Source organism: Pleurodeles waltl, chromosome 1_2 (genome assembly GCF_031143425.1).
Source record: "Pleurodeles waltl isolate 20211129_DDA chromosome 1_2, aPleWal1.hap1.20221129, whole genome shotgun sequence".
In the NCBI taxonomy this organism is placed as follows: Eukaryota; Metazoa; Chordata; class Amphibia; order Caudata; family Salamandridae; genus Pleurodeles; species Pleurodeles waltl.
This window is the reverse complement of record NC_090437.1, coordinates 334,561,897-334,588,764: the sequence shown is the minus strand read 5'-3', so window position 1 is coordinate 334,588,764 and position 26,868 is coordinate 334,561,897. Positions and strand designations below refer to the sequence as shown.

At 45.5% G+C, this 26,868-nt stretch overlaps 1 protein-coding gene across 11 annotated transcripts in view; it reads right to left on the bottom strand.

The window, feature by feature from the left end:
• The window catches only part of SLC24A2 (solute carrier family 24 member 2), a 775,567-nt gene that overhangs the window by 141,830 nt on the left and 606,869 nt on the right, over positions 1–26,868 (bottom strand). For all 11 annotated transcript variants that reach the window (XM_069239201.1, XM_069239182.1, XM_069239223.1 and 8 more), the window contains one exon: positions 2,523–2,621. In XM_069239201.1, the coding sequence (XP_069095302.1) occupies positions 2,523–2,621 (99 nt within the window). The remainder of the gene's footprint in view (positions 1–2,522; positions 2,622–26,868) is intronic.

The window sequence follows — 26,868 nt, the reverse complement described above, 5'->3', positions numbered from 1 at the left end:
CGTAGGTTAGGAGTCTCGCATTAAGGAGCCAACATTTAGCGACCGAAGCATGCAACGGGGAGGCTAGGGACAGCGTAAGTCCGGCGTGATCTGACAGGGACGCCACACCCAACACAGTCCCAGTTGCCCAGTTGGTAACACGCGGTGAGGTGAGGAAAAGATCAATGCGTGCATAGGTCTGGTGTGCTGTGGAAAAGAAAGAGTATGCCCTCTCTGTCGGGTATTGTTTGTGCCAGATGTCGGAAAGTCCCGCTGCCTCCAACCAGGTCCTTAGTAAAGGCGCCCATCTGGCTGTATCTCTGGGATGATCTGTTGAGCAGGGTGTCCGGTACTGAATTAAAGTCACCCCCCACCACAATGTCCTCATCCTGGGTAGCCATGACCCTACTCAGGGCATCTCTAAGGAAGCGGTCCTGCTGATCATTTGGGCCGTAGATGTTAGCTACTGTCAGTCTATGTCCTCGAAGGTCTATGTGGAGGGAGAGAAGTCGCCCAGGGATCTTAGCCTGTACCCCCAGAACCCTTCCTGGGAAACAGGTGGCTAGCAACATTGCCACTCCCGCCCGCCTCCCAGAGCCTGAGGAGTGAAATTGTCTGTTGAACCATCATGAACTCAGACCCCTCCAGTCCGCTCGCACTAAGTGAGTTTCTTGTAGAAGGCACAGATCAGCCCGTGCGTCTCTAAGCTAGATCAGCAATGCCTGACACTTTACTGCTGCATTAAGGCCCCGTACATCGAGGCTAAGAATAGTAGTCATGTAAAAAGTGAGGACCCCCGCTTATGGTCAGGTGGGAGCCCACAACCTGCCCCGATAGGACCCTGATATTTATCTCCATGACTGCGATTAGGAGAAGGTGTTGTCCTACTAAAGTCAGGACAGAAGCATAGGAAAGAAGAAAGGAATAAGCAAACAGAGAGAAGTAAATTGGAACATAATTCCCCGCCTGGGAACAAATGTAGAACAAACAGGGGGAGAGTCCGATCCACATGCTATTGTAAGGCAATCGCCACTCCAAAAGGGGGGTGGGGGTGTCAAAGCCCCGCGGCACCGCTACCGCAAGCAATTGTCTCTACACCTGCACCAGCCCAAGGACTATTGCTTCATTGTCTAGTGAGTCGCAAGTCTTCATCCACGAGGGGCAGCGAGAAGAGCCCGGGGGCCTCGCTGGTCCGAGTCCGCATCTGAGACGCAGTCCTGGCTGCGACGATGTCTAAGCAACGGTGCTCTCTCTTTTTGGTTCTCTGCCGTGGAGGGTTTATTCTGTTTGATTTGTCTGGCCCGGTTTTTCGAGTGACCCCCCACTGGCCCACGGGCGCCCCTTTTGATCCACCGGCGATGAAGGCCCATCCCCAAAGCAGGCGGCATACCTTCCAGCACCTGTGCCTCCTCCACCATGCAGACAATACGGGTTTCATTCTGACAGACAAATTGGAGACAGAAGGGATGGCCCCATTTGTACTTGATACCATTGTCTCTCAGGAAGTCCGTCACAGGCCTAAATGCTCTGCGGCGTTGCAGCGTCAGCATTGACAAATCTTGAAATAGACCAGCATGAAAGCCCTCAAAGTGAATGACTGATTGGTCCAGCGCCGCTGCCATTATGATCTCCCGTTGCTTGTAGTGGTGTAGGCAAGTTAATATGTCTTGCGCCTGGCCCCGTGAGTGAGCCGGACGGCCCACCCTATGCGTTCTATCAAGCACCAGAATCTGGTGCACTGGCGGCCGCCACAGCGTGATCTAACACGGCCGATCCTGGGGCCCCCACAGATCTAGGGGGCAAACCACAAGCCCACCTTGGACGGGCAGAAACGTCCTTGGGCCGGCGTGCGATGCGGTCCACGGCAGAGCTCCTAGGAAAGGCTCCTATGCGGCAGCCATTTTAGCCACCTGCATAAATATTTTAAACTTTGTCGATAACTTAAGTGTGACTTCTTTGTGACAAGCTACCAGAGAGTTAAGCACAGGTTAATTTAGTGACTTTTGTTGTTCACCCTGACAAGGATTGTGTTTATTATTTGAGTGGGGCTTCCACCGCTCTCAAATAATAACCCAATTTCTTAAACATATACCCTGATATCATAGTGTAAGATGATGTTGTTATTGACTTGATGAATTATTGTGATTTTCTATGTGTTGTATTTTGTAATTACTCGCAAAGCTCCACGAGCATATCCTACAATTATCCCAGTTGTTCCCATATGACAGAGTAATGATATCAGTCTATGAGTCTTACACTCTTTCTGCTTTGTCCCCCTTCCTGTCAGATAGCCATACAGAAGGTAGGGGCTTTCCTGTTTCTTCATCTGGGTTCCCAGTATTGTCTCAATGGTAGGGAAAACCTGATAGGACCCTTCTAAATGTGCATTGTGTCACTGAAGAGAGAGCAGTAGAGCTCAACGTCAGAGCTCAAGATTCTAGTATGATAATGATGTACTGGGTATGGGTTACTGGAGGCATCGGCCAAGCTCAAATAGTGACTACTAGATACCATTTAGGAAGTGGTCTGGATTCTGGCCTTACCCATATAGTTGGCAGCACCATTTAGTCTTTCGCTATCTTCCACCTGGCACTTTTTTTTCGCCATCTTGTGCAGAATTGATGCTTTTTCTCGGAATCGTCCTAAAATGAAAGTAAACAATTTCAATGTAAAACAAAGAGGAAATCAGGCTCTCTAGACTACAAACATTGACCGTGATCATTTTTAGAAAGCTGTCAAATATTTTGACTGTGCCTATAGGCAATGTGATACTGAGCCTCGCCTGAATTAGAAATTGCACTTCTACCAGCCAAGACAGCTGACATACAAGAACTTAAAAAAAACATGTTTTACAGGTAAATAGGTAAGTATGAATGCAAAAATGTATGTTAGTACAGATCTCACAGACAGATGTACTGAAGAAAGACTGGGAATGCCATGCTTCATTCAATAAATTCAATGTGACTTACCTAGAATAAAGGTGAAAAATAACAGCATTGCTGGAAGGCAGGCAGTGACTATTTGTGTCTTAGATAGCTTTGTTGTAAAAAATATTAGTGATTCGCATGGTGAAATATCAGTTTTTGGTGTGTGGGAGTAGAGTGCAGGTCAGTGGAGGAATGGCAGGACAGGTTCTAATGCACCTAATTTAAACCATGGGCCTCATTTACAAGAATCTGACACATCAGCATCAATTTGTCACATTTCTTGCACTTCCCTAAGATGCCCTAATGATGCCATAGAAGCTCTGTATTTACAATTCAGAGCTCCAGGGCACACGTTTTCACAGATGCATCAGAAATTCTGATATATCTGTTGGCGCTAAACTCACGCACTGCTGGAGTAGCGTCATAAAATGATGCTACATATGTAATGCGAGCAGGCTCCCATTGGAAAAAGTCCTGCATAAGTTTCATGCCTCCTCTGAGCAGGCAGTAAAATTTTGATGCAGTGAAGTTGCAGAATGATGTAGTGATATGTAAATTTCACTGCACCACTTCTGCGTGGCTTTTTATCTGGGAACACCTACCCTGCATACATTTTACCTGTTGCAGGTATAATCTGAATCAGGGCTTTACAAACTGACACATTGGGCTCAATGCGTCAGTTTGTAAATCTTGAGCAGTGCAGTGCTCTGCTGGTGCCACCCCTGCATAAAAAAATGGGGCAGCGGTCGTGCAGAGGGGTGGTAAATGAGGACCCATGTTTTAAAATCCGGTGGTAATGGCTGCGTCAGAAATACTGTTTTCAGATGCCATTACACTCATTTTTAAAGATTGCCTGATAAAGGCAATGGATAAATTGCTGTATCATGCTTAACACCACCTATCACCACATATCTAGAGGCATGTTTTATGGCAGGCTTTAGCTTGTGGTAAACATTCCACTAATTACCAGTAACTAACAGGAATGCATAAATGCAGCGCAGCAGTAAAAATATCTGGTGCTCAATTAATGAACATTGTTTTAACTCTGCCTAGTTGTAAATGAGGGCTCTTGTTTGTTGAACATGATCTATTCTCCGGTCCACGACCTCAGTGAATGGCTGCTCCTGTTATCAGTCACTTTTATCAGAGACCAAGGAGGCTTCCTCACTTTCTAATCCTGTTTCTTGCCCTGGGAGCAGTGCTTAATTTGAGCAGGTGGTTTCTGGTGCTCGGCACTGGCACTGGCACTTAAATGTCAACAACAATGCTTTTGACAGTCTGCCACAAGGTGGAACTGTCTGGCTAATTTAGAGATCACCACAACAACAGATAGTTATTAACTCAGTATTCATTAAAAATGACTATCACCTGCCACCCAAGACATTCTTACAGCTCTGGGGGCCTGGAATAGTCTGAATTGTCAAACCTTGGCACTGTGATGGTTAGTAGTTGTGTTGTTACTATAAACGGCAGCAAGGCAGGGGCAGTGTGTGGTGCAAGCTGCAGTGGCCTCCTGACGACTGTCCTGCCGCTATTGTTTTTTTTTACAAAATAAGCACTGCCTGAGAGCATAGACTGACAGAAGGGAGATTTTAAGTCTCACACACTTGAAACACTGCCCTATGAAAACTGTTAATGGAACAATAAATTCAACGGTGTGCCAAGCATTTACAGCAATTAAAAGCACCCTCTGGTAGATGATGTCACATTGCGGCACGAAACTCAAGCCGACATTGTCAAGCAAAGGAGCGTACTTGAACACTTACTGTTGGCGACTCTTAGTGATACGCCATTGGGTGAAGAGAAATGTTGTTTTCTTTTCACTGCATGCCCCCCTTAAGCTAAGTTTAGAAGATTATTAAACCACAAGGACAAAACATGGGATTTACATATAATGGAATGAAAATCAGAATACAAAATGGACTCCAAAGGGATAAAGATTGAAAAGTCTCTTTGTTACCTCACATTTAATGCTATTGGGAAATCAGCTGTACAGCCTGAGATACAAAGCAGGGTTTTAATGTTAGTCTGTTTGCCACTTGATGTTTTCCTCCTCAAAGCTTCGAAATTCTGGTCTTTTCCATTGGGCTTATTTCACCCCTTGCTGGGATCTGAACCATTGATTGGGCTTTGCTGCTTCCAGAGATATCATAAGGGAGATGAGGGAGGCATTATGCTCCAGTCCTTGTCCTTTCCAGGGCCTGTTCTCCTTCATCAACATTTATTTATAGAATTTTAATTGCAAGCAGGCAGACCCTATTCATTAATAATGAGGCAGCTTGTGTGGCCGACCAATAGATGGCGAGACACCATGGAAATCGTCTTTTTTTAATAATTCGAAACAAGCGCCGGTGCCCAACATGAAAGAAGCATCCAGAGGACCTGTTACGTTTTGGCCCCAGACCTCATGCTAACTTGGTTACTTCTGCAATGTTATGAATAACCACATTCACATTTGAGTAGACCATTTTTTGTTTGCACTGGTGCACAATAATGGAGTAGATGTCCATTTCACCATCTTATATAGAAAGTTTCACACCAGAGCAAATATGGAGGAACCGTGAAACCATAACAAAAATATATGAACTCTCCACAACGTCTAAATAATGTTCTTGTATAAAAAAGTTGTTACCAAATGAAGAACTTCATCCTTGAATAACTATTATTAAAAGTGTGGACTGCTCATTTTGCACTAAATACACTGCTTTCATGAAATCATGATACGAAAAAAGCAAACTCCTCTAGTAATAAGAAAAACTGTGGTGTATTATTACTTTCAGAGAGCAGCACAATTGTTATATGTTGCAAAAGTAGCAAACTGATTTGTTTAAAACTTAGTTTAATTTATCTCGTTTTAAAAAAGCAGGCAAATGTTTTTGCTCCTTGCAAGGTACGCAAACTCACCAAAAATTGTGAAAATGCATTTTGTTTCAGACTTTGACATGGTTCAAAAATCTACAAGCAACATGGGAGAAAAATCTCGCTGCTACATTTCCAACTACGTAACAGCAAAAATAGTGCAAAAAGCACTTCTCCATTTTTGTCCCCTCTGCCTTGAATTGCCCTTGTTTAGCATCGGTCCTTCCAGTTGCCTTTCTCAACAAGTGGAGTGATATAATTGGAACAATGAGCCGAATCCTACGCACTCTGCCAAAGCTTACATGCACGAGAGGTAGTCTCACTCATCCGGCCCACATTCAATCATCTCACTCACCCTGATCAGCTTGCCTTTAGAAACGCCTGGAATGCTTGAAGTACATGGAAGGGCCATGACCCTAAGCAGGCTGATGTCTTTCGTTGTCTTGTAGGGATAAAAAAGGCTGCTCACTAAGGCATGGGGCCTGATTTAGATCTATTGGGATCGTAACACGGCGGACAGGATACGTTGGCAACAGAGAATTCCATCCACCGGGAACTAAATCACGCCCATGATTCGCAAAAAAGTAAGCAGAAAAAATTATAAATTTGATACCTGTACAATTATTCCTGGATTTGAAGCTTTCTACCTTAATGGAATCCTCAAAGAATTTTAGGAATGCTTTCCAGGAATACGCACATGCTTGAAATGTATGAATGAAAACTTTCCCCCATGTGGGAATATTCTGCATATGGAAATTTGATGCGAATGTACATCTCCAATTTTTCGTTTCTTTTTGCTTCCCAATGGGACACCCCCTCCTCATATCTCTCATAATTTTAGAAGTGTCCTTTACCAAATCCTGTACTACCAAATTTAGTATAACCTGTATAATATTGTTTTATTGATTGTTGAGCTTTACAGATTATTGCTCTTTTCAACCAAGACTATTAAGCTTTACTCAAATAATAGATGGTTGTTTAAGATCATACATGAAGTACGTGGCACAATATAAGCACAAAAGGAAATTTTGTTTTGCTGTTTTAGTGTGAACTACCTTTTCCCTTCTTTGTGGTTTTGGAGTTTTTGTGCACACTTAAGAACTGGCGTGGACTTTACGCTAAATACATTATCAAAGGGTTTGAACTTTGGCCAAGATAAGGTTTTAGAAAGTGTTAGAAATGGGGTCTTTAGTTGGCAGAGGTATATACCCTTGTACAAATTGGGATCACAATCCTAGACAGTGTGAGTCACACACCATCCAAATTATCCTGTGTCCACCCTCTGGTAGCTTGGCACTGAGCAGTCAGGCTTAACTTAGAAGTCAATGTGTAAAGTGCTGGTGCAATAAATCATGCAATAACACAGTGAGAACACCAGAAAAAGACAGCACACAAGTTTAGAAAAATATAAGATATTTATCTGATTAAATTAAGGAAAAATGATCAAGATCTGATAATCAAAAGTTGAAATATCACTTCTGTAATCATACTAAGAGTCTTAAGTTCTTAAAAATAACAATTGTCTCTTGCAAGCACAAAGTTCCTGGGTGTCATCAGAATTACACGCACGAGGACCGCAGAGGAGGAGATGCGTGGAAAAAGGTAGGTGTGCGTCGGTTTTCTGGGCAAATACAGATGATGCGTTGATTCTATTCCAAACGGCAAGGACTTTGCGTCGATTTCCGACACACAGGCTTGAATCCTATCTGTGATGCGGGGTTTTTTGATGCCCAGGGATGATGTGTGGAAATCCTGGGCGTGCGGGGTGAAGTCAAAGCTGTTGCGTCGATCTGGCAGATGATGCAGCAGAACTTCTGCAGCACAGTTGGCACTGCATCAATTCCTCTCACAGGAAGTCGTGCTGTGTCGTTTCAGCTCGGCGATGCACTGATCTGGTGGGCTGTGACTCAAAGTTCCTGTTGCAACGTTGGTGCTGCGTCGATCCCCACTTGGGGAGTCAGGCTGTGTCATTCCGGATTGGCGATGCAGTGATTTTCTCACCGCTGGACATGCGGTGCATCAATTCCGGTATGCTGTGCATCGATTTTTGCTGCACAAGGAGTTTCTTTGCAGAGATAAAGGCCACACAGTGGTAAACACCATCGACCGCCGTGGCGACGGCGAACAGAAGACCGCCATTGGCAGTGAACAGAAACCTACCATATAATGATGAAAAAATCAGAAACCGACAAAAATCTCCCTGCCACCAGTCACCGCCAGGACCTTGTTAGCAGAAATGCTGAATATCCCACCCCGCCACCGCCAAGCACACAAACACCCCACCTTTCAAATGACGAAGCACAAATCACTGCGGCGGTCAGTAGAAGCCGAATGACCATTGGCGGTACAGACCGCCATGGGCGGCAAGTGGACCCAACAGCAAGAAATGCATACATTGGCAAGTTTGAAACCAGACAGCTGACACACATCCACAACACTATAAAACAGTCACAGACACACCCCACAAACCTTTGCAACAAAATTAGGCCAACTAATACAGAGAACCCCTGAAGCATACACCAAACGCCACAATACACGATACATACACCCGACCACACAAGAGCACCCTCACCTAGATTGACACAAGACACCCTTCACAACACTCACCATGGCACCCCCAAACACCCACACTTCACAGAAAGGGAGCTAAGGACCATGGTGGACGAGGTCCTGAAGGGGGATCCACAATTATTCGGGGCACAGGTCCAGCACACACCCATCGCCAGGAAGATGGAGCTATGGCAGACAATAGTCAACAAGGTCAATGCAGTGGGACACCATCCACGTACCAGGGACGACATCCGCAAGAGATGGAACGACCTGCATGGGAAGCTCCAGTCCATGGCACCCAGGCACCACATTGCAGTCCAGAAGACTGGGGGAGGACCTCCACCAACACCACCCAACTACACTGGGAGGAAAAGGTACTGGCCATCCTGCACCCTGAGGGACTTACTGGAGGAATGGACTCGGGTAAGTCATCTACAGTTACCCCATATCCATCACACCTGGAATGCATGCACCACCTCACCCCTCCAACTACCACCAGGACCACAACCCCACCCAGGCCACAATCACTACATCCAGTCCCCCTGCATGCCCACAAACCCACTAACAGGGCCACATCCTCCCCCTGTGCACAGCCACCCACCCCTGCAAGGAATCACAATGGCCTACAGCACCTACAATGCACCTCCACATCATAAGGAAAAAGCAATGCTAACCTCACAAAAGCATCCTGCATGGCCCCAAAGTGTGAAAACCTGCACAAAACTGCCCAGTCCTGTGCACCCCATCCGATCATGCAATTGTAACAGACATGTCCATTCCCCCCAACAGGCACCACCACCCATGCCACCCTGACGGACAGGACAAGGAGTGGCAGTGCCCCACAGGGAGACAGAGGCACCTTCCAGGACACTGGGGATGGAACTCCGGACATTGATGATCACCCTGACCCGTCACACAGTCCTGGACTGTCACCATTCAGCAGACCCACCCAGGTTACCACTGACACCCCTACCACTCAGCCAACAACATCAGCCAAGGGCAACCATCCCCACACCTGTGTATCCAGGCCACAGACTGGTGGAACACATGGACAGAGGCCACAGTCACCCCCTACCAACAGGCAGGAAGACGATGGCCTCAGTACAAGTGGTACCGCCAGACCTGTGCAGGGGACACAGGCACAGGGGGCTAGGCCCAGTAGGAGGGCATCAGTGGCCCAGGGGGGAGGCCACAGGGTGGATGCTGCTGCAGCCCAGGACATGATCTCTGAGGTCCTCGGAGCATATCACCATACCCAGGACAGACTGGCCCAGATAGTATCCACCCTGGAGCAGAGTAAAAGGATGCAGCTAACACAGCACCAAGAGGCAATGGAGCAGTGTAAACTGCACAATGTCACAATGGCCAGCATAGCAGGTGCGCTGCTGCACCTTGTCCCAACACAGCCTGAGGCCCACGCAGACCAGGAAGCCCCTCCTACAGGCCAGGATACAGACCGGACAACAACATCAGCAGCAACTTCACATGTTCCACCCTCTCAGGACACACAGGGGACATCCATCTCAACCCATACAGGCCAACACCAGGCAACAAAACGGACCCTCAGGCCTAGATATGGCACTGGAACACCTGCCAAGATTAAGGCCCCCCTCAGAGAAGTGACTCTGGCAAGAACTGTCCTCCAAGTGCCCCACTGAATCAACTACCAAACTGTGTGAAAACTCCTGTAAACATTGATGGACCTACCACTACTGCCAACAAATGCTGCAACCATGTTGCCATATTGTACAACCATTAGTAGTCCACTCGCATCACTGTAATCTGCACAATTTAATCCTTGCACCAAATAAAACACCAGTTCACCTGTTACAATGTCCCCTGTCATTATGTTGAAACAAAGTGCAGTATGGATGCAACTGTATGATAACTCATTTATGATTATCTGAGTAGCAGGAAATGCACCACACGATTTACATGTTGTTGTGCCTACAGATGTGTTGAACTATTATTCTATAATATAATGTAACCTGTCCTATGCAGACCTGGTCACAGTGGCAATGAGTATTGACCCAAAACCCCCCTAGATGACAAGGCACACTGACATACTGCACGGACAGCAATCTCATCCAATTGTCCCACAGAGTTACTGGAAGTAGAGTTGTATCAGTTGGGTCCTGGAATTTACTTCTCCCCCCTCCTCATCATCACCATCACTCTCATCCCCTACCTGAGGAAGCTGGTCTGGATATATAGCACCCTCCTCCTCCAAGAGGGGGATAGAATTTCTCACAGCCACGTTGGGCAGCATGCAGCAGGCCACCACTATTCTACAGACCTTTTCAGGCCCACAGGCCAGGCAACAGCCAGAGATATTTAGGCAACTAAATCTAGCCTTCAGGAGACCTATTGTGCACTCTATCACCCTCATAGTACATCCATGGGCCTCATTGTAATTCCTCTCTGCATCTGTTCCATGATTCCTCACTGGTGTCAGGAGCCAACACAAGTTGGGATAGCCAGAATCACCTAGCAAATGGTGCAAAACAGGACTGTCATTGACAACCCTCAGAGGCAGACAGCCTGGCTGTCTGCTATGTGGCAATAAGTGTCAGAAACTCCTACCTATGATCCATCCTCTGTCCTCTTGTAGTTGTTCCATCTTATGTGGCACACTACTGTTCTTCAGCACAATGGAATCATGGGCTGATCCAGGGAACATGGCATTCACATGTGAGATGAACTGGTATGCAGTACACAACAATTGAATGTTCATGGAATTAAAGTTTTTCCTGTTTCTTTACAACTGTTCACTGACTCTTGGGGGGATGATAGCTATGTGGGTGCCATCAATTGCACCTATCACATGGGGTATGTTGGCAAAGGCATAGAAGTCCGACTTGATGGCAGGAAGGCCAGCACTTTGGGGAAACCTCACATAGGACTGCAGGTTTTGTACAAATGCATTCAGGAATCTAAAGAGTATAATGCTAAACATTGGCTGTGAAAAACCTGCACCCATGCCCACTGTCACTTGAAATGAGCCCGTGGCCAGGAAATGAAGTGCAGAGAGCACCTGCACTTCAGTAGGGATGGCATGCTAATTACGATTAGCCGGTCTCAGTGCTGGATTCAGTAATGCACAAAGTTCATCAATAGTAGCACGAGTGAGTCTGTAATTGATAATGATGTGACGCTCCACCATGGTCGGCAAATCAACAAGTGGTTTGTACACCGATGGGGCCCTCCCTCGCCACAAGGGTCTGTACCTAGGAAGAGTTGAAAACACGTGTGAGGAACACACATACATCTGCACACATTGTTTCTCATTCAGCACTGCTGGCATGATTGGCGACGACACAGATGCTTAGTGTGTGTGACATTACAGCAACATGACCACAATGAAATATCAGGACTGGTCTGGTTAGGTAATGTATATTGTTTCATGCCTATGAGTGTTTAGGGGACAATAGGGCCTGCATTGTGCTGATGAGGGTTTTACAACTGCGTAGTTAAGGCCAAAATGTCTGCCCCCTGTAATCCAGAAGTGTTGTGGCGGAAGTGACCTCATACCGCTAGCGGTTGACGTAATACCGTAAGGCGGTGTTTACCGTTGTGCGCAAATTCATTGGTTAACATGGCTGTCAATGGGCATTGTTAGCATATCATGATCGCCGCCGGTGGTGACGGTACACACCGCTGCAGTGCGTACGTGAACTCGTCACCCCAACTTCACTTTACTCCCGGATCTCGTGCATGCAGGTACTCCACTGAGTGTACTGCTGTGTCCTGCCTCTGGCCATGGATATGGCACATGTTGCAGGGGAAAGGGCCCAGCCTTCACCAACGAGGAATTGGAGAAGCTCGTGGACGGGGTCCTGCCCCTGTACACCAAGCGATACGGCCAGAGGTACAGGTGAGTAGGAGGACTGGGGTGCATGGATGTGTGTAATAGTGGTTGTTGGCTGCATACATGTGTGCTTGTGATATTGTATGGTCCAGGGTTCCTGACACGCTGCATGTGTGTGTGCTGTTAGGCTGTTTGAAATGTCCGTGAAATATAGCCAGCTGTTTCTGATTGGCCAGTGTCAGACCTCAGTGTTACTTTTCTGTGTGTCCCTTATAGGTAAGCGCTCACCAGAAGAGGGGACTTTGGCATGCCATCGCCAAGGAGGTGCGGACCCTGGGGGTCTACAACTGGCAGAGCACCCACTGCAGGAAGAGGTGGGAGGACCTGCGGCGCTGGGCGAGGAAGATCTGTGAGGCTCATCTAGGGAATTTCTCCCAACGAGGAAGGGGTGCCTGTCGGGCACTGACCCCCCATATGCAACGCAACCTGGTAGTCGCGTACCCGGACCTGGATGGGCGCTTGAAGGCTGCACAGCAGTCACAAGGGGATGAGTACATATACCATATTTTGGCTCCTTGATGGATGTGTGTGTGCGTTTGTCTTTATGCTGTCTAGTGGCAGGAACTCTGACTGGGGTCCATCTACATAATGGTCCCCGTGGAAGTAGGGGTGTTTGGGTCAAGTCTGCGGTACGTCAGGTCCTTAAGTTCATTGGGGAATGGCTGTAGAGCAGGGTTCTGGCCACTAGTCAGGGGCATAGCCATGTGTATAGCGGTAGGTGCTGCCTGGTGGAATATTTTCTAGGTGGGTGTATGTGTGAACCACTAATATACCTCTATTCAGCTATTTACAAGTGTCTCTACCGTTTTGTCTCCCATCACTGTTCTCTTGTGTTGTCTGTGTACATCAGCATCATCTGGCGAGGGAGCGGAGTCATCGGCGAGTGGGGAGGCAGAGTCGTCTTTTGCCAAGGGGACCAGTGGGTTGGAGGGCGAGTACCACGGGGGAGGCAACTACCACTGGAGGTAGTGACTCCGATACCTCCTCCGATGGGAGCTCCCTGGCGGTGGCAGACCTTAGTGGGCCCACTCCTACTGTGTCATCTTCCGCCAATCCCCATACCATCACCGCCCTCCCAGTTGCTCCCCACCGAATTGCCCGTGCCCGCTCACCCAGAAGGGTGGGCATCTCCTTTGCCCCAGGCACCTCCTCCCCTGCCCCAATCAGCCCTGCTGCCCTTACAGAGGAGGCTATTTACTTCCTGAGAACCATCTCTGTAGGGCTGACAACCATCGTCAATGCCATCCAGGGGCTAGCATCAGAGGTGCAGCAGACCAATGCCTATCTGGATGGCATTCACGGTGCCGTGTCTGGCCTACAGAGATCTTTTCAGGCTCTGGCCTCCTCTTTGACGGCAGCCAGTGTCCCTGGTCATTCCATTCTCCCTCCAACCACCTCTACCCCTTCCAGCACCCCACTCCCTTCACCTGTCCAAAGCATACATTCTGACACGTAGGCACACAGCCCAATACACAAGAAGCACACTTCAAAACACAAGCACCAAACCTCCCACCACAAGCATACACACAGCCAACATACACATGCACACATACCAACATCCACTTCCCCCAGTGTGTCCACCTCTTCTGCAGCCCTATCTGTCCCCTGTACATGCACACCCACAGACACTGCACCCTCATTCAATGTTGATGACCCTGTTCCTGCAGTCACCACAATAGCACACATCCATTCATGCACCCCAGACACCACACCTGCACTCACCACAACGACTTTAGTTGACACATGCAGAACACTCACCAGACTTGCAGACACCCAGACAACATCCATTTACACTGGCAGCCTGTCTTGTCCCACTGTGTCCACCCCCTCCCAAGACACTCAAACGCACCAAAACACCCACCCATCACACATCAACAACACCTCAGCATACTGTCCAGTCACTTGCACCCACGTCACGTACACCTACACCTGTCACGACTACTCACTCTACCTCCACTCCCACGCCTTCCTCCAGGTCCACCCCAATTGCACCTAAGAAACTTTTCCTATCCCGTGTTGACCTATTTGAACCCACTGGCCCACCCCGTCTCATCCCTAAATGTGCTCACCTCCTTGCCCTGTCCACTCCTCCCACATCACAGCCCGCCCCTGTCAGCCCTTCCCATTCCCGTGCTACCTCCCCTGTGAGGAAGAGATCCTGTGCTGGCCCAGGAACATCTGCTGCACCCCAGGCCAAGTCCACTCCACCAGCTGCTGTGACAGATCCTAAGCCCCTTCCACCTTCCAAATGGAAATCTAAGCCCCTCCCTCCCAGTCGTAAATCCCCACCCCACCAACCCCTGCCCTGTTCCCTGAGGTACCTGGATGCCCCATTGTTGCCCCTAAAAAGTGGAGTACTGTTGCACTTGTGGGAGTCAAGTTGGGGCCATTGTGGCCCATCGGACGTCTTTGACTATGGACTGGCCATTGGCCTTCTATGCACTTCTGTTGCTCAGTGAGCACAATAAAAGTTAATGTGTGGCCTGTGTTTGAGGCACACTCTGGATCTGTGGTCTCTCATTTCATTGTTTGGGGGTGTTGGGCACATGCATGTACTTTTGGCAGGTTGTATTTGCCTTGTGTCAGGTAAGTACCTCTTGCTGTGGGATGTATGGCTTGTGCTGCTGTGAAGTGTTGTGGGAGTGTTGCAGGGTGGGTGGGTATGTAACTGTGCCCTTTCTTCCCTTTTTTAGTAGGTTGCGGTACTTACCATTGTCGTCTTCATCAGCGGTCTCGGTCGTGGAGGTATATGGCAAGGAGCAGGGCTGGCATGATCTGCAACTCTCTCTCCATGTCTGCTTCGGCGTGTTGTGTGAGCATTCGGTGAATGTTTCCTTATACTTGATTTGTTTCTGCCTGGCTTTGCGTGGCAGTGGTTCCTGCCCCGGAACTGATGACGGTCTAGTGCTTCATTATTTGATGGGCGGGTAGGGCCTTTCCGTCTGCCTGTGGGGGGCTCTGCCCGTCGTTGTTGGCACTCCTCTGCTGGTGGTGTGTGGTTTTCAGGATGCCTGTGTTTCAGTTGGTTCATTATTTGGCGGTTTCGTTCCGCACGTCTGTTGGCGGTTTTTACCGCCACTGCCGGCGGTGCGGTGTTTACCGCCGTGTTCCTAATGAAAGCCCAAGTCTTTTTGGCCCTGAGACTTCAGGAACAGGAGGCAAGCTCAATCCAAGCCTGTTAGAACTGACAGCCTTAGGGTGGTCACCCCTAACATTTAGCCTGCCTCCCTCCACTTTTTGGACACAGTTTTTGCTGGTTTTTAGACTCTGTGCACTTTACCACTGCTAACCAGTGCTAAAGTGCATATGCTCTCTCCCTTTAAACATGGTAACATTGGATCATAACCAATTGGACTATTTAATTTACTTATAAGTCCCTAGTAGTGTGCACTATATGTGCCCAGGGTCTGTAGATTAAATGCTACTAGTGGGCCTGCAGCACTGGTTGTGCCACCCACTTAAGTAACCTTGTCTCAGGCCTGCCATTGCAAGGCCTGTGTGTGCAGTTTCACTGCCAATTCGACTTGACATTTAAAAGTACTTGCCAAGCCTAAAGCTCCCCTTTTTCTACATATAAGACACTCCTAAGGTATGCCCTATGTAACCCATAGGGCAGGGTGCTGTGCAAATTGAATTATTGCAACTGGGTACAGTTTGTTAAGACATATCAGGTTATTTCTCTGCAAGACACACCTCTTTTTTCTAGAAGGATACAAAACCTTTTCTCCTGCAGTGGCTTCTGTGGTGGGATGGACTGAAGGGGGGACTGATCACTTTTGTTTCTGTGGAATTATGTGGGCAAGTTAAGGATCTTGCATGAGATTCACACTTGTTGCATATGGTGAAGTTGTCTGTCCCTGGCTCTACATCGATGACTTTAATTCATTTTTATAATGCAAAAGCCTGGCCTGAGGGGACATCCAACCTCTCCTATTTAAACGTCACCATTGATACTCTGGCGGGACTTGATTATGGGATAAAGAAGGTAATAATAGTGGGTGATTTCAATTGCCACCTGTGTGACTGTCCTTCAGAGTCCTTCAATAGTACCTCGAAATGTACTCTGGTAGAAGGGATCCACATAGCTCTCACAAGGGAGGGCTCAGAGTTAAATACAGTCTTATGTACCCACAACCTTGTTTTTGCCAGGAAGAAGTTAGTCAAGTCTACTAACCCAAGTATTCTACCAATCTATAGAAGAAGGAGCTGAACCTCTATTATTGATTTATTTTTTGTCAACTACCTTGTTTCTGCTTATTTCTAATTTCAGCATAGACCGTAGCCCCTTCAGTGATCACAACCTCCTGTCCCTAGCAATCGGTTGACTAATTGGGGGTATTAGAGCTTAAGCAGAGGCACTAAGTGTGCGTTCTCTTACTGATCAAGGTAGAAGGCTGAGATGGTCTCAGGTGGAGCCTATGCAGCTCAAAGCGTCTCTTTTTTAGAAGCTGTAGGCAAGAAATCTCCATGTGTTGGGGATATCTTGTCTGCATTTGCTGGGATAGCACAGAAGGTGTCTGCACTATTGAAGGTCCCTACGACCAACAATAGATTGCAGGAACCTAAATGCTTTGATTGGAATTGTTCTAAGGCCCTCCAACAGTTGGAGGCGCTCCAAAGCAGGATCCCAGAAAGAGGGATTCTGTTGTTTCTTGTCGGAGGGCATACAAGAAGGCACTTGTAGATTGCAAACTCGTAAGACAGCCTGAGATGAATTGGCTCAAGACTGAAACAAAAGCTCCTTCTTCTGGAAGGTGATAGACAGGCCTTGATTTGCAGATTCAAATAGCCCACCATATGCCATCACACTTCTAAGCAACAGTGGATTAAGCATTTCAAAGGGGTATAAAACTTTGGGTTGAGTGGAGGCGAGGAGGACCTGGGCGGCCTAGCAGGGGATAGAGCGAACACGGTTTTCATGCTGAATGAAGTAACAGAGGGCATCCTAGCACTATCCCGCAACAAGGTCCCTGGACCTGACAGGATACCTCCTGAGCTATTTTTGGCCGACATCGAGATCTGGGGTCCAGCCCTTCACACTGGTCCTTAACTCTGCCGGTGAGAGAAGGTGCACCACCTTCATGGTCCACCGCCATAAGTGTCCCTGTTTTAAAGAAGGGGACAAGGACAATCTCTAGTGTTATCGGTTGATATCACTGATTGATTCTGTGGTGAAGATCTTGGGGAGGGTACTTGTAATTAGGATGAAATTGTGGGCAGATAAGAATGATATATTTTTTGAGGGACAATATGGCTTCAGGCCGGGCAGACTGACAACGGACTAATGTCTGAACTTATACTTAACTCTAAACAAGCATACTGTTGCCCGGCCTGAGTCACTTCATCTGGCATTCAAGGACCTTATGTCAGCCTTTGACAGGGTTAACTGTAGGAAGCTGTGGGGCCTGCTTCTTGCGATGGGGATGGATACGGACATTGTGATTCTTTTATCAGACTTACATGCTCATACCTCAGACTCAGTGCGATACTCTCATGGCAGGGCAGAGCTTATCCCTAAGCCTTTAGAACCAGCAAGGGGGTTTACCAGGGATGTATTCTTATTCTTTTTTTTACCCTCTACATTAATGGTTTGGAAAATGCCCTTCTCATAGCGAAGACTGATTGTCCAGACTGTCCAAGGGTGGGGGTGAAAGCTCCACTGGTTTCTATTATATGCTGATGACGAGGTCCTCATGGCCCGGACCACCGTGGGACTGCAGTCATTATTGGATAGATTTGTCACCTTTATGGCTAGCTTGGACCACACAGTAAATTTTATTAAGTCTTACGTGATCGTGGTTGACTTGAGGTCCACCAATTCAAAAACTTTCAAGATGGGAAATCATATTCTGACTAAAGTTCCAGCAATTTCTGACCTTGGGGTACTGTTCAATGCGGACAAAACCTGGAAGCCCCTGACCGAGGCAAGAAAAGGTGAGCTTGTTAAGGCCACAGGTGCTGTGGCTAGCTTAGCCCTGAGGCTGGAACCTAGGCCTCCCAGGACTTTAGTCAAGATATTCCAGGCTAACTGTTTCTCCAGGGCTCTTTATGGCAGCGAGGTATGGGAATACACAAAAGTTGATAACATCCAAACCACTAAAAACACATTTTTTAAGGCATATGTGGCAGGTCCCAAAAAAGTACACCGGCCTTCTTTGTCCATGGGGAGCTCGGAATAAAATGCATGGGAGATATAATTGCTCTAAAACCCCTGTTATGTTGGATCAAGGTATGGACTGAGGAGGGTGCTCAGATTCTTTCTAACAATCTGTCCCTTGATTATGTGCACTAAATTCCTTGGCTGGGGTATGTGAAGGCCGTCTTTATTAGCCTTGGTAGGGAGGATATATTTTATAACCGCAGTCCTTGCACCCCTTCGAGCTGAAACGGGTGAGAGATCAGATTTTAGACTGTAAATCCCTTCAAAGAAAACAGATGAAACCTATGGTGCAGGGCATATGCTCTTAAAAACTGTTCAGATTATTGAACCATATTTATTCTTTGTAACTATTGATTCCTTTTAGCCAGATTCCTGTCTAACCTGTTGCATCATCTTCTGCATCTTTAGGGCCAGCAGCTGCGGCAACACGTGTCTGCAGGAACCCTACGTTTTTTATGTTCTGTAAATATATTAGTGTACCTACAAGACTGCTTATCATCCTGCTACTGAAATCCCTGAATTTTATGCTACTTTGGGCAGCTCTGATGTTCTTTCGGCTCCTACCCAATGCACATGCTATATTTGCAGTTTCCTGCTTTTTATGAGCTGCGCTAAGATTGAGGCTTTCTAGACCTGATTAACTTTACAGTTATAGGAGGATTTTAAATATAAGTAACATTAGGGTTGTGTTTTTATGGGATTTTTCATCTGCTGTTTTTTTAAAATAATTTTTATGATTTTAATTCACATTGAGTGTACTTTGTTTTTTTTACATGGGCATGTATTATGCTACTACGTTCTTTTTATGGCTATAATTATAAAAAAATAAAGACTTCTGATCAGTGATCTGTGCTCAGCAGGAAGGAGTGGTAGTAAATTCTGAAGCACTTCATACAGTGTAAAGCAAGTGGATGCCTTACTATTCACTTGACAGACCAAGGATCAAACGCAATCAAAGAAGAACCCAAAGTTCCTGATCACAGGAGAACCCACAGCCAGAAAATCTTACTGAGGAGGCCAAAAGTAAGAAAAAGCCATTTAAAACTTTGGTGTGTCTGTCATTGATGACACATGCTTACATCAAACTTTTAAAAGTTTTTACTTTTCTAAAAACAAACTCCCAAACCAGGAGTTTGTTCTTGGAAAAGTAAAACCTAATGGCCCTGACACCACTGGAGGTGTCTCCCATACTGTGGAGATCATTCTTTCATTTCTACAGTCACTCAGTGCCAGGATATCGTACTCCATCAGCTTAAACCTGAGGGTCTGCATCACTCTAAATTGGGTTGGCAGGCCGAAAGTTTGGCAGGCACAGTAGTCCATTGATTTTGTATGGAGCACCATCTCCACCGAACTTTACATGGAACCTTAAATACCTACGCATAATCAGTATAATTGCATTAAGTTCCTGTACTGCATTCATATGCACTAGCTAGATTAGTACATGCAACAAACTGTGGGAAAGCATTATGTAGCAGGTCTCAGATGCCCGCCGTGCCTTGCTATATACCAGCATTAGTACATGCTGCAAAGTGTCAGAAAATATAATTAGTTGGAGTTCTTTGATGGCCCAAGTACATGCTATCTAGCAAATGTGTAGGATCAGCAAATTAATGTTTTTTTTAGCTAAAGTTTATCTCAATCTCCTATTTTTGGTCCTTTCACTTTGTGAAGTTTCCTTACTGTCATCTTCTGGTGAGATGTAGGAGTGGAGAAACTGTTAATCAAATCTGCAGTTTTCTCAGGTGTTAATGCTATAGAGGGAAGCAACACATTTAGGGCATGTGACAACTCATCTCACACACGCTTCACCATACTCTCAAAAATTAGAACTACTATCTTATTTAACGGCTTAAGCCCTAGAGATTTACAGCAAATTGTATTACTTTGTTGTAAAGTTGGAAAAACGATTTCTAAGTGAAATTCTTATGAGGGAACAGGGTGAGAAGCCATTATGTGATGAAACTCTAATCTGGGATGCATCATAGCAAAAGGCAGGTAAGTGCCATAAAGATTGTGTGGTAATACACAATGCAAGGAGGGTTGTTTGTTGTTTTTTTGTTTGTTGCACTGACAGCCTGATTTAGAGTTGGTTGGAACACTGTCCCTTTGTCATGGAAGAGACTTCCCGACCTCCACCAACTCGACAACTGAACTGTCCATCATGATGGAAGAGATTTCTCATCAAATTGAGGGAGGAGCCATTTTGTCGGAGAAATATTTTAGTGGACAATGTGTCAAAGCTGGGGCAAATTACGCAACAAATTCTATTCTGCCTCAATCAGTAGTCAGAATGTACACTCAAGGGCTTTTCATATCAATGCATTTGGGAATGCTGGAAGACAGATGCCACTCTCTTTATCTAGAATGACTACAAGCATTGGGGGAGAAAAGAGACTCCTTCTAGGATCTCTGATTTTGTCTCTTCGATTATTCACCTCCCTACAATGTTAGTCTTTTCTTGAAGAAGGGCTCACTGATCAGCTAGGAATACCTTAACTCCATGTGGAGGCAGGCAATGGGAATCATGGTTCAAAGGGATGGATTCGTCCCTACCTCTCATCTCACGGTGGAGGTACGGCGATTAAAGGTCTCATCTTGACAGGAGTGATGGAATGCGCCAAGCACATGCAAAACAGAAGCTTTCATGTCTCTGTCAGCTTTGTGCAGGGCTTGGGAGTGGCCAGAATAGACAGAGAATCGAACTGGGACCTTCTCAATAGGAGATGTTTCCTTTTAAGGGTAAACAACAGAGATTGGGTTATGTGCTTGACCGAGCCCTAGCTGAGGAGAAACAATCTACCTGCTCCTTGTGAGTGGGACAAAGCACAAAGAGGGTCTGTGCCGTGTAGCATGTAAATGTGTGCCTGAGGTGCAGCCACAGAAAATAGGTTTTAGGTATTGGATAGAGCTTTGAAAGGGGCGGCAGACAGACCCAAACATTTCCTTTCACGTTTTGATGATGAAAAAAATCACCTCCTTACTGAGACAGACAAAATGGCTCATTTGCTGCTGCATGCTTGAAGCTAAATTGAGGAAGATCCTCGACACAGTTGACTTCTACTGCATCAAAGACACCCTAGAATCCCATGTGATCATGGGAAGTGTAGTCCAGTAACCGCATTTTAAATATGTGACTAGCATGACAATAGAGTGTCCTGGAACTAGGTCAATAGCAGTTGCAGGCACAATTTCCCAGGCCTATTTGTTTGTGATTTTAGATTCTGACAAAGAGTTAACAACTGCCAAACTTTAGTTAACTGTTTTTTACTTGGAACCAAGCCCCTTTATCTTCACCTGAAACATTTTCAGTGTCATGCTATAGAATTAATAGTAATAACAGAGAAATGGTGTGTCTTCCATTTCCATGGATTCCAGGCTTGCCCATCTCAAGTGGCTGGTGTGGATCCTTAATATCGACTAGAGAATATCATGGAATATCGTAGACAGAATAATGCCGTACAAAATATCGAAAGGTATGTATGTATAAATTTCCTGAGCCTAACTGCACATCTATGTGCCTTGAAGACATATTTACAAGGTCCCTAGATGTGGAGTAAAGAATAATACATTTAAAGTTCCCTACATGCACTTGCCTCTCTATATTTTCTCCCCACATTTTTAGTCCACAACATTGATGTGCCACAATATTTTCTTATACTCCGTATTCCAGCGAACGGTCTAATGGTTGACATTGGGATTCATCTGACAGAAGCTGAATCTACCTCCTTGGTGCAAACAGATTTGCTGTTACCAGGGAACAGTTAGACTGACCAGGACCTTCTGTGGGCTATTACAGTTCTGTGGCTATTGGGCCGAAGTGCCCAAGGAATGAACTGGAAATGACCAGGACACTGCTTTAACTACAGTCACACTCATAAACTTCCACACCTAAAGCCCCAAATGAAACTTGGCACACATGCGCACTATTCAGTCTATTATTGTAAACACACAGGGGCATATTTAAGAGCCCCTATCACCATTCCAATGTCACATTAACCACCACCATGGTGCGCTGTATTTTAAATAAGGCTTACACATCGTGGCATTAGGGGAGTGCTAAGGGGTGCTAGAAAAGTGGCACTGCACTGTGTGCAGCACCACTTTTCTTAAATATACCCCATAGTTTCTGCAATAAGACATAACAACTATCTTGTATTTGGCTACAATCAAAAGGAATTACCTGGAAAATTTAATAATACTTGAGCAAATCAACAATTTTGCTACATTGCTGGGTCGTAGAAAAATCACTTAGAATAGAGGGAATACAATTTGAGTTTCATCACTCCTCAAAAATAATTCTGCTACATGCCAAGCCCTCAAGTACAAAGACCACAGATCCTCATCTCACTGAGTCTGAAGTTCTTTCCACCTACAACAGTGATGTCTGTGTTAATGCTAATTACATTACACTTCGTCTTGTGATAGTTATTTGTACTGCACTGTATTAAGCACAGCTGGAAGAATGCAAATGTATGTCCTAGGCTAAACCGTTCACAGCAGTGAGATGATATTCAAACAATACCCAAATACGCTTCTTTTTGTGCTAAAACAGCAAACCCATCACTGAGTTTGCTGATTTGCGTGGTTAAGACAAAGCTAACTTCGGGTTATGGTGCAGAAGCTTTCCCAAACAAACTGACATCCCTTTGAAGCATCTCACATTGTAAAGCCTTCAGCACCCTTATCTGGCTGCCATGGGACACCTCACAATACCAAATAAGGCTTGAGTTTAGGCTAATTAGCCCGCAAGTCAGGGATCCTTAAATCCCGCTTTTCCTTTCATCTTGCAAATACTGAAATCCTCAATCTGGAAAGAAATTCTAACAAATTCAAACAAGAATGCCTAGGAAACTGCAATGAAAGAGGCTCAATCAGCACACAGAGCGGAAACTTTAAGGGACCTGACAAATAAGCACTTCAAACATCTCAACAAAAGGTCAAACGAATCTTGCTTGCTACTGATAAGGACACTTTTAGAAGCAGAAGCCACTCTTAGATGACCATCAACTCTATAAACCTTTGGCCCTGCCAGCATACAGGGCAGAGACCTACACATGGTATTATAAAAGAAGGTTGCTGCACCTCTGCTCGGGCAATGCCCTCACCATGGACCATCGCCAAAATAGCTTCCCAAACCTCTCTTGAGGTCATGTCGTTTTTGCAGGAACCAGGAGGAATCATTGCCACATGTTTTATGCACCAGTTCTTCTTTATTAAACAAGTGTCACAATTGGATTTGTAATGCTTCTAACCAACATGGCATCAGAACATGTAGGCATGCTGTAATTTTCTGCTTGGTTTGAAACCTCCCAGTTGTGACAGCGAGATTTATTAGGATCGTGAGTAGAGTGGATAAATTCCTTTCCTCTAGAACATTGTTAAATGAATACATTGAAAAGCTGCTAGAAGACATGGTAAAGGTGGTCAAATTCCATCCTGCCACCATGTGCACAATCACCAGTGCTAGCAAACCCCCACAGGGGCCACCAAAGCCTTAAAGCTAATGAAGGGGGACTTATGTCAATTGTATGCCATAAGATCTTGTTATGCATTTTACTGCGCAAACCACCAAGCACTTTTGCATAACACACTTTCACATGAAAGAAGCTGTCCCGGTGAGATTTAATAAACCCTAGAATGGAGCAGACACATTTCCCTCCTTCAGACTATTGTCAATTGCTGTTTTTAAAAAGAAAGCCAACCAAATGTCCCCTATTCTTTCAGTGAGGTGACATTACTGGAGGTGCTACTCAGTTTTCTGAAGTTGAACAGTGATGAAAAAAGTTTCTGCTTCAGACAAATATATGGGCCATTGGCTTTTGACCTTGTAGGAGAGTTTTTTTTAGTTAACTACCTCTACTTTGTCCTTATATCAAGTCATAGCCCAATTCCATTTCGCAAATAGAGTCTCTGTTTTTTTGCACACTCGCTAGAATGTTTTAAGTCTGTTCTGGTGCATTAAAGACATTTCACCCTGCCAAGCAATTTTGAAGTCTGTCGCTGCCACTATAGAGATCGGGATTTCCATTTTATTTAAGCTAAAATTGACAGGACCCAATTTCCCTTAGGCTATTAGCCGTATGGAAAGAATAATCATGACAGATTGAGAACGAGTAGCCTGCTGCAGATTTGATACCCTTCTTCTCTTGTGCACTCAATAAAGTATTTTCTTTAGTAATGTAGTTTTGGAAGAAAACTCTAACAGTGGAGCAGCTGGTTTTGTAGGCAAATATGGCACACAATGGTCCCTCGCAGATGACAATTCTGGTATGAATCTTTTACCTTTTTGAAGCACTTCTCTAAGTAGTTTGGCAACCCACTTAATGGTAGATCCTTCCTCCTTTTATCCTTCAGAGCCCTCTGTTTCCCCCAGATTTTCCATTTACTCACATTGTGATCTAGACTTTCCAGATGGAGATTGTGTTGTATTGTCTCTTCTTTGTTACTCGCTCAACAGTTTAACCAACAGATTCTCAAATCTTCCTTACTTTCTCTGATAAGTCATCTCTCTTTTCATTTGGTTGCTTGATATTTACCATATGATCTTTTTGGATGGTTTTAATTTCAGTAACTTGATATGGATTGTAACAAAGTTTTAGCAGGAGTTTTATTTTGTTCTGAACTTTGTCCTGCTTTTTTAGTAGTTGTTTTGCTATTTTGTGTACTTTCTTAGTCTTATCAAGTCTTGCTGCTTTCTGCATTTTTGATGGACATAGTTTTCACTGCTCCACTCTTGCAAGTCACTTGTGGCAACTGAGTCGATGGAGAGGAATGAGGGAGGAGATCTGGGCTTCTCCTTTCATATATAAGCAATATAATCAGAATGTGAATTGGCTGTTTCCTTTCTTTGAGTGAGTGCCTTTTCTTGGTTTAACGGAAGGGTCAGTATTTGTCATGCTTTTGTCAACGTGCCTTCTTTTTCTATTCCCTCATGATCTTTCTGTAGAGCACTTAGACTCCTCCAAGTGACCAACTGCTGCATAACATGGCGTCCCCTGCTTCTGGTGATTTTTTAAAATTTGAATCATAGAGAATTACCTTGTTTTATTGCACCTGGGCTTGCTCAAGCTAGCTCTCTCCTTTCTCTCACTACCTGAGATGGATTGCCCAGGTTCTCGGTATCCAATTTTGAACTCTCTTTTCTGGGTTTTGTACTGTACTTTGCTTCTTGAACTGATCATCCATTAACTCCGACCTCAGAAAGTCTTTTATATCTACACTTACAGAACTGTTGGGTAGGGGGCATCTGTTTTATTCTTCATCACTCCTTTGTATGAGTTCTGTTGCTTTTGCGGGCACATCATTGCCTTTCAATGTCTAACCATTCTGACTTCCAACCTACATGGCTGAATTGTTTCCTCGTTTTTTTCAGCAATCTATCCTCTTTCATTTCTTGGAGAGTTGTGGGCTTCTACATTAACCTCAGACTCGTGTTCTGTATTTGCAGTTCTTGCTGTTGCAAGTTCTACTTCAGGCAACTCAACTTCAATTTTTTCGTATCTAACAGAATTATCACATTAGGATGCGTTTGCAAAATTCACACCGCTCAGTTTTTCGTGGTCTGGTTTAATGAAACTGGTATAAAACACCACAGTATCTTTTTCTGGTGGTACTGCAGAACAGTTATTTTCCGCTGCCATGCTTCCTTTTTTATTAAATTTTTCTGTCATTTTTCCAGCTAAAATTGAGAGTAGTTCAAACATCTTTTGTGCCTGCATTTTTCTGCCTTCCGTGCTTCTCTTTAGTAACTTGTTAAGGTTCATATTAGCAGTAGCATTAGGGATAAGACCAGGACAGGCTTCAGCGCTGGTGGGACCCTCTGTGACAGTCTTTTTTGGTGCCCTTTCACCCCATGACCACTTCCTCGGATTCCCTTATTACCACCCTGCAAATGTGCCCCTCATCTCTCCATACATTCACTTGTTTTAAAGCACTTGTAAAGGTTGGCTTTAGTAATCCACTTAGCTATCCACAGAAAATATAGATCTGTTCTTTGCAGCAGGCACTTTAACCCTCTGTGCTACTTTAGGGTGAGTAAAAACTGCTGCTGGAAAAAACTCTGATCCCTCTCTCTTGCAGGAATATTAATCACTAGAGGTATCTTGACATTTTAATTGCTTCCTGAAGGCTGGACGCACAAAGAACTTTTCAGCAGGTCCTTTAAAAACGCAAGTTTTGTAAGTTTTTGGTAAACACAGCGCCCCCCTTAGGTCAGCAACTCCAATCCAGGCCAGCCCCTGGTGTGGCCGCATTGCTCGCACCACCCTAAAGCTGACCCTGAATAGGACCATGGCTTCTGCCGCCACATGTTTGCATTCTTGCTTTTAAGTACCGCTGTATTTTGCAACTGTGTAAAGCGAAAAATATTACAAATATCGCACCTGCTCCTTTGAGTACCCCCTCAAAAGACAGGCTGTACGCTTCACGCCTATCTTTTACTGATCCACTCGGTATCGTCTCTCAGCTACTTTCCAGATTTCTCAGACTTAGAACACCAGGTGGTTTCAAGCACACAGCGCACC